The sequence below is a fragment of the Nelumbo nucifera genome, chromosome 6, assembly GCF_055504915.1.
Source record: "Nelumbo nucifera cultivar China Antique chromosome 6, China Antique-T2T, whole genome shotgun sequence".
NCBI classification, from domain to species: domain Eukaryota; kingdom Viridiplantae; phylum Streptophyta; class Magnoliopsida; order Proteales; family Nelumbonaceae; genus Nelumbo; species Nelumbo nucifera.
This window is the reverse complement of record NC_142654.1, coordinates 51,156,789-51,170,841: the sequence shown is the minus strand read 5'-3', so window position 1 is coordinate 51,170,841 and position 14,053 is coordinate 51,156,789. Positions and strand designations below refer to the sequence as shown.

The following is a 14,053-nucleotide window of genomic DNA, read 5'->3' as shown; positions in this document are numbered from 1 at the left end:
ATAAGGTTTCAATGGGCTAAGAGGAGTACCAACTCCATGGCTGACACCTTGGCTAAACAGGGGGTGGGAAGATCTAATTTGTTTTGGGTTTCTGTAATATGTTTTTTCGGGTTTGAAAGGGAGGGTTAAGACATTTTACCCCTCCTTCCTGGTTGTATCTTACTTATCTCTTTTAATAAAAGTGTTGTTATTGATCAAAAAAAAAGGGCATAGTTGTCTTTGTACTGTTCTATTATTTTAGTATAAATGATAAGTGAAGGGGGCGGCCAGATTATTGCTCTCTTTTCTTTTCAACTTCTCTTCTTCTCTTCTTCTCCTTCTCTCTTCCTTCTCTCTTCAAGAAACTACTTTTCTTTTATATTTTTCAATTCAGCAGACTTCTACTGACTTTGGGGAGAATGATTGCTAGAGGACATATGATAGATGGCTACTATTTTGGATTCTATAGCTTCAGATTCTTTGAAGGGAACCAGTTTTTTGAGTCAGAGTCAAGGTCAGTGTAATAAAGACCAAATTTACCTCTGGCATTGTCATTTTGGTCATTTATCCTTTCCTTCTTTGAAGGTCTTGTTTTCGCATTTGTTTAAGTCAATTTCTTTGTCATCATTGGTGTGTCCTACATGTTAATTGAGTAGGCATTGTAGAAATTCATATCCCCCAATTAATAAAAGAGTTGATTTTCCTTTTCACAAAGTAGATCAACAAGGTAAGCCAGAAGCCATTCAGATGACAATGGATGAGGTGGATGATGGTTGGATTTGTGCAATGTCACACTGACCTCACATTGTTTGTAAAAAGAAGGGGATATCTTGTTGCCATTATGATTGTGTATGTGGATGACATTGTGATTACCGGATATTGGGAAGAAGAGATTCATAAGTTGAAAGAATTTCGAACTTCACAATTTGAGGTGAAGGATCTTGGCCCTCTTAAGTATTTCCTTGGTATGGAAGTTGCTCAGTCTAATAAGGGAATCCTTATTTCCCAAAGGAAGTATATTCGATTTACTAAGAGACTGGAAAATTAGAGCTATCCTTGGCAAGAAGGTGTTACAACATAGGGAGAGAGGGGAGAAAAGATGGCGAGAGGGGAGAGAAGAAGCTTTCGTTCCAGTGATAAGATGGTGAGAGGAGCCAATGATTGAAGCAAAAAAGCTAGCCATGGAGGAAGGAAAAAGTAGAGGGCAGTTGTCATTGAAAATCATTAGGGCCTTCTCATAGCAATCCCTTCTCAATTTCTCTTATAGTGTTAGCAACTGAGGCTGGTAAGGAGAAAAGAGAAAGTAAGTTGGAAAGCTTGAAAGGACACTTTGAATTAAGGTCAATCTTCCATCTTTTGACAAAAATTGTCCCTTCCAACCTGAGAGACTTCTCTAGTTATCTTGCACTTCTCTATGACTGGGTTCCATAGGGCAATATATAGGTGTGCAAGTCTGGCAAACTGGGCCAGGTTTATGGTCAACTCATGCCCAGTCCTAAGATTACCCAAGGTCTGAGACCGAGGTCAAGCCTGACCTTCCCAACCCGCATTGAAATTTAGTGCACTTGGGTTGGGCTTAGGCCCAAGCTGGGCTCAAGTTGGTCAATGAGCCTACTATAAAATTTAACATTCATGTCCACGTGTGAATGTATCCATTTATGTACGAATATATAGAATCAAGCCAGGCTCGGGTTGGGTTCACATAAGGATAAGGTCAGGCCAAGTTTGGGCTAGAAAAATAAAAAGCCCAAAGTCTTGGGCCCAGGCCTAGCCAGAGGATAAAATCCAAGCCCAACCTATGTAAAATTGTAGGCTAGGTCAATCTAGGCTTATGTTGGTCCCAGCCAAGTTGCACCCCTAGAAAGCACCCACCCAGCTAGGTCAATCTAGGCTTATTTTGGCTCCAAGAAGAAGTCCAAAATACTTAGTTGACAAAGCACCCACCCAGCAGAAAAGAGTGCTAGCAAACTCGGCAAGATGTGGAATCTCCCCACTAGGATAATCTAGCTTTTTAGGAGATTAACTTTCAACCCAAAAAGCCAAAAACAACTTCAATACAAATCAACAGGCACCTAAGGAACATCAAATCAGCCTGGCTTTCCCTAGAAAAGATAAGGGTGTCATTAGCAAACTGTAACAAAGATACGACCATCACCAACAATGAACCCTTCAATGTAACCTCCCTCAACTGCATTGTTGATCATTCTCCCCAACGAATCCACTACCAGTGAGAATAAGAAGGGAGATATGGGATCATCTTGACACAAGCCCCTCTCACCTTTGAAATAACCCTCAAAAGCTTCATTGGTAATCACTAAGAACATGGGATACAAAATACAACCAGCTATCCACTGCTTCCGATCCATATTGAACCACATCCTCCTAAAAATATAGTCAATATCCCCATAATTTTGTATTGCTAGTTGTCTATATTTTATTATTATTTTATAAACTTTTACATTATTATAATTAAATATTTTATAATTTTTAAGATAGTCTTATATACATAAGATTTTCCATAATTTCAATATTAATTAAATAATAATTTTGAAAAGTATATATTATTAATGTATTTTTAAAAATGTTCATATTTTCCATATTTTAATATTAATTAAATATTATTTATATAATAGTTTATAATTTCTTAATATATTTTTAAATTTGCTAATAGCTTCCATAATTTTAATACTAATTAAATATTATTTGTATAATACTTTAGGTTTCATTAATATATTTTTAACATATATTTCCATAATTTTATTGCTAATTAAAAATTATTTCCATAATTTCCCATGATCTTTAATATATTTTAAAAACCTTTTTAATATTTTTCTGTAATTTTAAAAATAAGTAAATACTAATATTTATTAATAGTTATTAAAAGATTCATGAAAACATTCTATTATTATTCATGAAAACATATATTGTACATATTCATTTTTATTACAAAATATGCAAAATAAATGATGTTCAGTGCTAATAGAATTCAGATTTTATCAAATAGACTGTTTCTAAGGGTAAAACTGTAAAAATGACAGTTATCACACGTTATAGGATCCAAACAATCCAAGCAGTATATTATATTCAGAGGCTCTAGAAAAAAGCATATTTGTTGTTTCTAGATATCAGACCTTTAAAAGAGCTTATTTGTTTTTCAGGTTTCAGATTTCAATTTTATCAAACGCTACCTTAGTATTTTTAGTAATTTTTATTGTCTATGATTAGTTTTAATAATAATGGATATTTAGGTTATGTTAGGAGATAGAATTTGTTTTGAGACCGTTTCCAAGGTGAAATTGGTGTCTATAAAGGGAGACTTGAGCCTTTGTGAATTAGTTCATGAATAGATTCATTTCATACCATGGGACTTTTTTTATATGATAATACTCAGGCTTTTAAAGAAAAAAAAATACAAGAAAATTTTCAACCATGTATCAATTGGGTGTAATTAACCCAACTTTGGGTGCCTAGCAGAATCCAGCAAGGCTTCAAGATCTTAAAGACAGTGTTTGCACAGATACCCCACCTTTGGAGGAGACTCACAAGTGAACATGTGTCTACAAGTCAATTCATGTCTGACTCCCCAAACTATGTGTCAGACTCAGCTACAGTACAAATCAGGAAGATTTACCAAAATGCACATCATATCAACTCTCCAAAATTACAAATCCTCATTGGCTCATTCTAAATGCCTCTATGTAACAGTGATCTAACCATTTAAGCTATCCAATATGGGACTCTTGAAATTGACACATAATTTATGATCCATTGTTTATAGCATCTTTTCAAATTAACATTGGGATTAGGAAAACAATGAAAAACAACTGGTGTGACCAACTGGCCATATGGCAAATAGGCAAAGGCTGTCAATTAAACATCAATTTTAAATTATAATTTAACTACCTAAGTTTTTATGCTTATATTTTTTTTCTTGGAAGAAGGTAAGGTATATGCATTGAAAAGAGAAAAGCAAAGGAGAATGTAAAAAGGACCAGGCTCATCCAACAGAACAAATCCAGAAGAAACCAAGACACACCATTTGGGCCAAAAACCAACTCAAGCCCAGAAAACCAGGACACAACACACAAAATCCACTCCACAAATTAAAATATCATTTATGTGAGAATTTTAAGAATAACATTAAAAATCATAATATTTACAAATTAAAAGGTTATTTGAGACAGTCCATAATTCCTACTTTTTGGGGTTTACCAAGTTGGACTCCTGGACATGTGTCAGATTCTGATTCCCATGTCCAAGTCCACATAACACTGCCGAAAACACGAATTTTTTTACTATATGAGATTAACATTGCCTCCAAATGCATCAATCAAATATCAATGGTTGAGAATAAGTTGGAGATGGAGTACCAAATGTAATACAGCTGCCAGGTGATAGAATAGCAACTACACCAGGTCTGAGCCTCTTATCGTCAATGAATGTCCCATTAGTGCTCTCCAAGTCTGTGACCATTAGATTCCCTTCCTTCTTCTCAATCCGGGCATGTAGGCCAGACACTGTTAAGGGATAAAAGAAAATTGATTATATTAATGATGACCGATTGAATGTACTGGTCATAATGTTATCGTCCAAAATGGCAAAATCATGGTTTTCCCATGCTTTGTATTTAGAACCCATAAGTTACATGTTCCCAGGAGATCTAGCAGATCATTATGAAAACAATGGTTTTTAATCTTTTAGGTCTAATGTAAAAGATTCAAGCAGTAGAAAACATGTTCTTATAACCAGAAACCTGATTCACATAATCCCATTTGAGACTTCTTTATTGGTGGGACATGCTCCACATGTATGGAAAAGTGAACAAGAAGAAGAGCTTCTAGCATCCTCTCCTACTCAACCATGTAATCCTTGAGGAGAATGGCAAGGAGAACTTTGAAATAGGCTACAGTAAGCACTTAAGAATTTGGACTTTGTAAATACCTGTTGCAACAGGAATTACCATATCTGCTTTCTCTGGAAGACGACCAACCGTCACCACACTCTGGAGATTGAGGAAAAACAGAAAAGGAAAAGAAGGCATTTGCATGGTACATCCTCAAATTGATTCATCAAAACAGTTGAATCTGTCAAATGGAAGTACTTACTGAAGCTATCTCAAAAGCATCTGGCATAGGAACTTTAAAACCAATGTGCCTTGAATCACCATCACCTGTACTAAATTAGACCAGAGAATGAGTATCTCATAACAGGTAGCATTTATGATGCATAGGGGCCATTGCTTGGTGTAATGGTAGCATCTTAGGATGACATACATAACAATACAGGATCAAGTCTAAGGCATCCATTTTACACAAAAGAAGTGTCAAAGGTTAGGTTCATATCCAGTCTACCCCTCCCAAAACCACAGATAGCTGGGACCGACATTGGGTAATATCTTTTTTTAGCATGTGTGATGCATATGCATAGAAGACAGGGCCCTTTCATTTCTTAAATAGCTTCCTAATTCATGCAAAGACTTGGTAACAACATTGTTGTATGGGAGATACAATAAAGTTACTATGGCTCTCCTATCCAATGACATTAGGAGGAAGCCCAAGTATGAGAATAAGCAGGATTTTGCAATAGTTATACAGGGAACAAATTTAGAAAATAAGTTCATTTGATTAGGGATCTAAGAATGGTAGGTCTAGATCCAAGGTAAGGGAAAAGAGTAAATTACAATGTTAAAGATGCAAGGAATTTAGTGACATGAAGAGAGATTGTCCTATACGGAAAAACAAATGGGAATGAATCTAGTAGTGTGGCAATTGCATTGAATGATGGAGATATTCTCACAGTCTCCAAAGGTATGTGCATTACTTTTCCAAATGAATAGGTTTTGGATTTCAAGTGTTGTCTCCGTGGATGATGCAACTACTTATGACATCACAAGTATTGGGACAGTGAAGATCAAAATGTTTTATGAAGTGGTCCACACTGTGGTTGATGTGGCATGTCCCAAAGATGCATAGAAATGTAATATTACCTAGCCAATTGGACTGCAAAGGTTATAAGATCTTTGTTGCAAGTAGAGTCATGAAAACCATACGCAACAATATGGTCCTGATGAAGGGAGAAAAATGCAGGGACTTGTATCATCTAGTTGGGAACACAATAGTTCCCATGACCTCGGTGGATTATTGGAAATGGAATGCACAAAGTAGTTGGCCACATGAAGTGTCTCCTTAGTAATTGGGGCAAAGACAAGTTTGTATGTTTCTAGGGTACAGATGATGGTGAAAGGAAAATTCCTACCAAAAGGGAGTAAGGATCAAGGTCCCTCCTTGGAGTTATTTAGTATTTGTGTTATGTATAGCTGGTGATGTTTCTTAAGGCTAATTAATGTTTATAATGCTTGCAAATAGGTGGAGCCATGGAGGCACAAATGGAAGATCTTCAAGGTAGCTAAAAGAATAGGCCGAGGTGGAGATTATTGGGTTTGTGTCTTACTTTTCAACTATTGAATTAGCTTGTGATCTAACAACAGTTGTGGTCCCTCCTTTAGGTAAGGTGGGTTCTCTATATAAAAGGCCTCTTTTGTATGATGGGTTTGCTCTTTTTTCAGGGAAGAAGAAGAAAAAAGATAAGTTGAGGAAAAAGGGTGCTCTTGTAAGAGTGGGTTCTTTTCTCTATATGAATTCTTTGAATTGAGAGAGGAAAGAGAGAATATGTGTAAAAGGATTAAAGGTTGGTTTAGGTTGTTGCAAATCACAAGATATCATGTACTATTTCTCATTTTCTTTCTTAGTGAAAAACAGTTTCGTCTATCCTGTGGACATAGGTAGTAAGGATAAACCACGTAAATCCTTTGTTCTCTTGGTGATGCTTGCTTTTCTCATCTTTGATTAGATTTCTTAATTTTTGTTTGTATTGGATTCTCTTGGTTGCTCTTTCATTTCAAACACTTTGTGGTTTTATCCTGTGGGTGGTTGTTTGTGAGCCCAAAAACAACTCTACCAAAATCCTATTTTGATCAACTAGATGCAAGATCTCCTCTCTCCCCTATTTTAGTAAGAAGGATATGGCTTTTGTCAATTCCTCCTCAAATCTCTTTTTTCATTCAAGAGGTGCAGTCGCATTATCAGTTGTGACATTATCAAAAGAAGTGGATCGTTCAAATGTACATTTCTTCCTAGGTTTGTGTCTACCCCCGCATCACTACTTGTAGGCTCTCGCAACATTTTCAAGATTTGATTCAAGGGTGTAGTTTCCATTGGATAACTCCAAACTCTATTTGTGGTTTTCTTAAGCAATGGACTGGTCACAAGCTAGAAGAAAGGGGTACACTCTAATAGAAAGTTGATCATCATGCAGTTATGTGGGAAAGTTCAGAGAGGAACAAAGAATATTTGAAGAGAAGGCTTGTTCTTTTGAAGATCTTCAAAGGAGAATTATGATGATTGTTAATTCCTAAGTGCTGACCAGCAAACTTTTTGTAGGCTTGAGACTTGGTGATTTGGAAAGAAACTAATTATAGATCTAACAATCCTCTCCCTTCACACCCCCCTCCCCCACAAGACATACGATCACTCCTGGGTTGGAGACTACTTTCATCATGCAGTTTGATGGTTTCTTCAAAAGGTCCCCAAAAAGCACTGGATCCATAAGAGTTTGGGGTGCCTTTTGGAATTTGGAGGCCAGTTACTGCAGGCTTTTAGTGGACCTATAGCAGTAGCAAATGCATCAAAAGCATGGACTAAAGCTTTGTTATCTGGCTTAAGGATTGCCAAGTCTCACTCCTTTTCTAGTTTGGTGGTTGAAGGTTGTTAAAGTGTATTTAGAAAAAAGGTAGAATAGTCCTTTTGTACTCTATTTTCCTTGTCTACTTTGGTCTTATTGTAACCAGGGATATAAAAATGTCCCCTTCTTTTGAAAGTTTATTACATAAAAGATGAGTCAACAAGTTGAGAGTATCCATATCCGTTGGGATATGGGTACTTTTTACTTATCAAAATAAATAGAGATCTTTTTATAGATTCGTAATTGGAAGCATCACTGTGGAGGTCTGGTTCCAAGGCTGAAGACAACATTGACTTGGATGGATGGTGCACACATGGCGAGAAGAGAGAGGATGAAGGGAGAGGTGTGGTGGGTGCTATAATTGAGGAAGATGAACAATCACCTACTAAACCTCAAATGAAGAAGTCGATGGTTAGACCAAGGTTTTCAAAAAAGTTTAAACTTCAGAAGAAAAAATGTAAAAGAGCTATCTCTTGTGGAAGTGGTTAGAAAATGTTCTTTATCTGAACCAGTGTGGGGCCCAAAAAAACTTATGGATCAACAAGTGGTTTCTGAACCAACCAAGTGTTAGTTCAATTCTGTAGCAGGCTCAGGTAGGCTGAATACTGAACCAGTGATGACGCCGTCCATGTGACTCTTTATATAGTCATGTAAGCCCTTTGATTGTAGCCTCTTTTGGGGACAGTAAGTGCTGTCTATCATCATCCCAACAAGGTGTTGACTCCTCTACAAGATCTTTAGGCTTGAAATTATGTGCATAATCACTTCAATAGGTTCCTAGGAAAAAATATTATAAAGGGACTAAACAAGACAGATCGATCAGCCAAATCCCAAATACTCGAGGGCACGTTCAGAAGATGTTGATCTTGAAGATGAAGGATGGGTTGTCCTTCAGCTGTTGCATGATGAAGATTCCGATCCAGGGTCCGATTCTGAGACAGAAAGCTTGGAAGATGAGGTTGGGACAGAAGGAGGAGAGGATTTTCTTGGCACTTCCATACTTTTCGATGAAGGGAAGAAACAGGCAAATCTTACCCCTATTCTTAGTCCTACAGGAGGTGGAAGTGATAACTTAGGGTACGCTTGGTAATGGGGAGGAAACTCGAAGGCTTAAGAAGGGGGATCTAAACCCAAATCAAGACCATTGGCAGGGCATCTGTAAGGAGATGGAAAGAAATAACCAGAGGCCTTACAGGAAGTGTCTAGACAAGGACGAGCAACAGATCTGTGGAAGTAGTCAAAGGGTTGAATCCAAGAAGGAAAGCGGCCCTCAACAATCTCTTCCTGGAGTGCCCAGTGTACCCCAATATCCTGAACAGGGAAAAGCAACAGATGCCCCTTTTTGTGCCAAGTATCCCTTTAAGTTCAGTTTTGGGTACTAAGTGGAAGGAAGCAGGGAGGATCAAGATCTGTAGATGATGAGAAAAGAGGAAGGAGAATTTGGGAGCCAATAGAGGTCTTGTTGGAATAGTTAAAAAAGAAAGAAATTGGTGAAGGAGGTCTCTACTGAAGGTAGAGAGATGGCAGGATCAGCAAATTTGAATAAGATCTGAAGGACAGGATTAGTGGCATTGTGGGAAAGGAAAATTCAAAAACAAATGGTGGAAATTCTGAGGAAGACTCATTAGCCGAATTTCTTGAAAAAACTATGATGTAAGCTCAAGAACCCTAATGATTTGAAGGCTTTCCTAAAAAAGAAGGAAGAAGGTAAGGCTAGAAAGAGGAAGTTAACTGAAGCTATATAGAGGGGGATAAGGAATTCAGTCAGAGAAAGGGCAGGAGAAGAGGGGTTAATTAGGGGAAATAAGAAAGGGGTAAGCAATTGAGAATAATCATGAAGATTGTGTGCTGGAAATGCTAGAAAGAGATCTATTATCAAGGAGGTGTTAAGGAAAGAAAGTAACAGTGGTGGTTGATTTAGGTGAGTGGTAAACCGGGTTCTTTGGTAATTTCCAAGCTGAAAATTGGTGTCGCAACTATCTAGTGGTGATTATTTGGTTGGAGGTCTCGTTTCTTCTTCTTAGTAGTCAATTTCTACTTGGTAACTAAGAAAATTGTCTCATGGCTGCTTCTGCAAGTAGTTCCAACTCAGCTGTAGTGATACGATCTGACCTAATGAATGTTCAATTAACCACTATAACTCAATGGTACTAATTATGTACTATGGGCCAAATCTGTTGAAGTCTCCTTGACTGGGAGAGGAAAATTGAAATATGTCACCAAGGATAAGACAAAAGTAGGGTTTGAAGGGTATAGTGAATGGGTGCAAAATAACGCACAAATTATGACCTCATTGTGAAATAGCATGGAAAATCATATCAGTGTCAATCTTATGTTCCTGGTAGGGGTGCAAACGGTATCCGATTCCGAATTCAAATTTGATCAGTTTATAATTGGATCAAATATAGATCTACCCCTATCCAATCCGATATAATCCTATTCGATTTAAATATATATGTTCATATATACTTAAAAAGTATATTATATCTATCATTGAAGTTGGTCGTAATGTTGCATTTTCACTAAATTGTCATATGTTCAAGTTTTATACAAGTAATTTTCAAATCATTTTGTTCATAAAATATATTATTAAAGTCATTTTTAGCTCATCTTATTAATAATATATAATATTTTGGTTATTTTTAGTCTAATTTATTTATACTGTTTAATATCTGATTATAATCTGAATTAGATTCGAATCCGCTAGATATTCAATAGATTAAATCCAATTCAGATTCGAATGTTAACAAATCAAATTCGGATATGCCTATATCCAATTCGACCCGATCCGTTTGCAGCCCTAGTTCCTGGACATTGCAAAAGAGATTTGGGAGAATGCTAGACACTTGTATTCAGGGCAGGATAGTGTGACTCAAATCTATTAGTTATATTAGGATTATTTTTCCCTCCAACAGGGTAATAAAAGTATGGAGGAATATTATGCAACCTTGAAAAGTTTGACAAATGAATTAAATGTGTACCAGCCACTCACAACCAATTTGAAGACACAATAGGAACAAAGGGAGGCATTTATCTGGCTTAATGTTAGCATTTGAAGTAGTTCGAGCCCAGATTTTGGCTAGTAGTGAGCTTCCATCTCGTTTTCTTGTATTGGAAGAGCATCCAGCTCACATGTTGAGAATGCAACAATGTCAGAAAGATCTACCTTAGCAGTAGCTCATGGAGGAGGTGGAGATAGAAGTATGCAAGGTAGAGCCGTACAGGTTTTTCCAAAGGTGTTAGTCATAGATTTAGAGGCAATCAAGGTGCTAGTGGAGATGGTGGTAATATGACAGGTGGTGGCAAGAGTGGTTGTGGTGACTCTATAGAGGTTTATCAGTGCTTCCATTGTGTCCATTAAGGGCATACAGCCAATTTTTGCTATGACTTATATGGACCTCCCTCCACTTGGGCTAATCATGTCATAGATGGAGGCATCTAGTAGAAAGAGTGGAGAAAAGGTTGGAGAGGTGGAAAGCAAAATGCCTCTCATTGGAGGCAGAATTACTTTGATAAGAAGTGTGTTATCTTGCTTTCCTAATTATTACCTTTCATTGTTGAAAATCCCATCAAAGGTGGCCATGAGGGTAGAGAAAATTCAAAGGGATTTCCTTTGGGAAGGAGTTGGGGGAACCAAGAAGTTTCATCTAGTTAAATGGGACAAGGTGTGCAGGCCAAAGGAAAGGGGAGGATTGAGCAATAGAAGGTTGAAGATTTTCAACAAGACACTTTTGAGAAAATGGCTTTGGAGGTTTAGGCTGGAGAGGGAGAGGGATTCTCTTCGGAGGAGGATGGTGATAGAGAAGTATGGGCTGGTGAGGTTTGGGTGGGAATCAATTGAGGTGTCTAATTCTTATGGGGTGAGTGTATGGAAAGGTATAATTAAGTTTAATCAGGATTTTAGGAGTTTGGTCAGATTCAAGGTGGCAAAAGGTGCTAGAGTTAGATTTGGGGAGGGGAGTGGAATGGAGTAGGGAAGTTGTGTGAGGCGTGCCCAAGGTTGTATAGGCTGTCTAACACCAATTAAGGATCGATCAATGACATGAAGTCAGAGGTGATCAGGTGGTATGGTGCCCAAGATTTAGAAGGCCACTGAGGGATCAAGAACTGGAAGAATGTATTTTATTACTGGAAAGATTGGAGCAGTCCAACATTTCAACCTCATCTAGGAATGGCCTATGGTAGAAGGAGAGCATGGATGGAAAATTTTCAGTGAAATCCTTCTACTTGACCCTTATTAGAGATCATATGACCACAGTACAGGCAGAAGGTGTGGGGGGAATCCAGTCCCACCAAGGGTGGAAGCTTTTGCATGGCTGGTTTCCCTTAACAGCAGACCACTTGAAGAATAGGGGCTTCAGCATGGCAAGCTTCTATTATATGTACAAGATGGAAGAGGAGGCAGCATGGAAAGCTTCACTTTTTGGGGTTAGAGTTTTTCAGCCAAGCAACACTGCTGAAATCTTTTCATCTTGACCAAGATTCAGAGGAAGTGAGAAGGCTAGGATAGTCTGGAGCTGCATCCCTTTTGCAGTTTGTTGGATCATCTGGAATGAAAGAAACAGAAGGACATTGGAGAATAAGTTCAAGAGTATTGAGTGTCACGTTGCTTCAATTGGAAAACTAGTGACAAACTGGGTTTGGATCCTTCCAGTTTTTGCTCAAATTGATAGAGCAGATTTGGGGAAAAGCTTTTGGGATGTGCTTGAAATTCAAACATGTAATGCTGAAAGTGTTCTCATTGATTAGAGCATTATTGGTGTGCCATCCAGTGTTTTAAAAGGCGTGGGAGGCATACACCTGGAGGTGTGCCTCCTCGCCCCCAAAATGCCCTGAGGCATATGCCAGAGGCGTTGACACCTCTGAGGTGTACGCCTCATACGCTTTTTTCATGAGGCGTGCTAGAAGCGTATGCCTCATGCACCTCATGCACACCTCATATAAAAAGACAGAATAAAAGAAAAAAGAAAAAAGAAAAAAGGAAAGGAAAGGAAAAGAAAAGAAAAAGAAAGAAAGAGAAGAAAAAAAGGAGAAAAATAAAGAAAATGAAAGGAAAGGGAAGGGAAGAAAAGATAAGGGGAAATAAAGTGGGCAGGGGGCGGAGCCCCTAGACCCCTTCGGATGGGGGCCCCAGCCCCCCTTTCAACTAGTGCTATGCAGCTTCATTCTTCTTAATATAAAAGATTTTTATTAAAAATAAAGAAAAATGAGATCCGCCTTCCTCCTCCTTACGCCTCCTTGTGTTTGGGAGGCTTACACCTCTTATGTTCTGAACTACACCTCACTCCTCTAGGTAGTGGAACGCCTCCCAACACGCTTCCGCGTTTTAAAACATTGGTGTCACCTTAACAGTTGACAGCCACCTGGATTGTAATGCTTCTTTATCTTTTAATGAAATTTTTTATCTTTATTCTTCAAAAACAAGTCCACCAAGTTCAAACAGTTCAGTATCCTAGCCACCCTGTAGAGAAGCTAAGAGCTTTGCTCTTATCATGGTATCAACCTCTATAGGTCCAGGGAATACTACTACAAAATTTTCTTGGTCATCTCTCAACACCCATCCTATCTCTGAAGGCCCAATTTGCCCAAGCTTCATCCATCAAAATTTAGGTGGGCTCTACAAGGAAAAGATTGTTAACTTATAAAGGGGATTCTACAAGGAAAAGATTGTTCTTAACTACAACTTTTAAATATGCACCACATAAACATGACAAATTCAGAACTTGTTCCACATTAGTCGCTATGAAAAAGAAAAACAGAACCATGCTCCCATGTAAAAACTAGATCGTACGATTGCTATAATGTGCTACAGACATGTTGGAGTATGAAAACAAAAATCTGAAGGAGATATTCATTGAACAACAATAATATGTAATTATGATGGCGCGCATCTCTTTATTCCATCTAATAAGCGGGCCTGGAGAAAATGCTCAAAAAATATTGGGTGGAAATGTAAACGAAATTCAAGAAGATACAAAATTTCAAATAGAACTCATTGTGATCTATTTAAACTGGAGTAATTGACCCTTTTTCTCTTTTCCACTTGTTTCACAGGAATATGAATAAAATTAACCTTCAAAAATTCAGTTGCTTGCTGAAAAGAACAGAATATAAAGACAACTCCAGATAGGAAACAAAAACGCTTGCTACAGTTTCAACTTTTTCCTCATCTCAAAGCATAGGAATCGGCGATGGCGTGGCGATGAATTTGTCATGTGGCCTGTGGCAAATACAGACATATCCAAAAAACTTTTTCCTCATCTCGGCCACATCCACAAGTATCAAATTTAAGATTGTGCATTTTTTCTGTCATACCCATGTAGCAATTCTATAG

The 14,053-nt window shown here is 37.8% G+C and overlaps 1 protein-coding gene across 2 annotated transcripts in view; it reads right to left on the bottom strand.

Annotated features, from left to right (window-relative positions):
- Positions 1–14,053, bottom strand: part of LOC104587718 (SMAD/FHA domain-containing protein) — a 59,296-nt gene that overhangs the window by 44,135 nt on the left and 1,108 nt on the right. For both annotated transcript variants that reach the window (XR_016077542.1, XM_010245430.3), the window contains exons 2-4: positions 5,085–5,149; positions 4,921–4,981; positions 4,350–4,496 (exon numbers count right to left, since the gene is read on the bottom strand). Coding sequence is in view for 1 of the 2 variants with exons in the window: in XM_010245430.3 (XP_010243732.1) it covers positions 4,350–4,496; positions 4,921–4,981; positions 5,085–5,149 (273 nt within the window). In the remaining variant the exon portion in view is untranslated. The remainder of the gene's footprint in view (positions 1–4,349; positions 4,497–4,920; positions 4,982–5,084; positions 5,150–14,053) is intronic.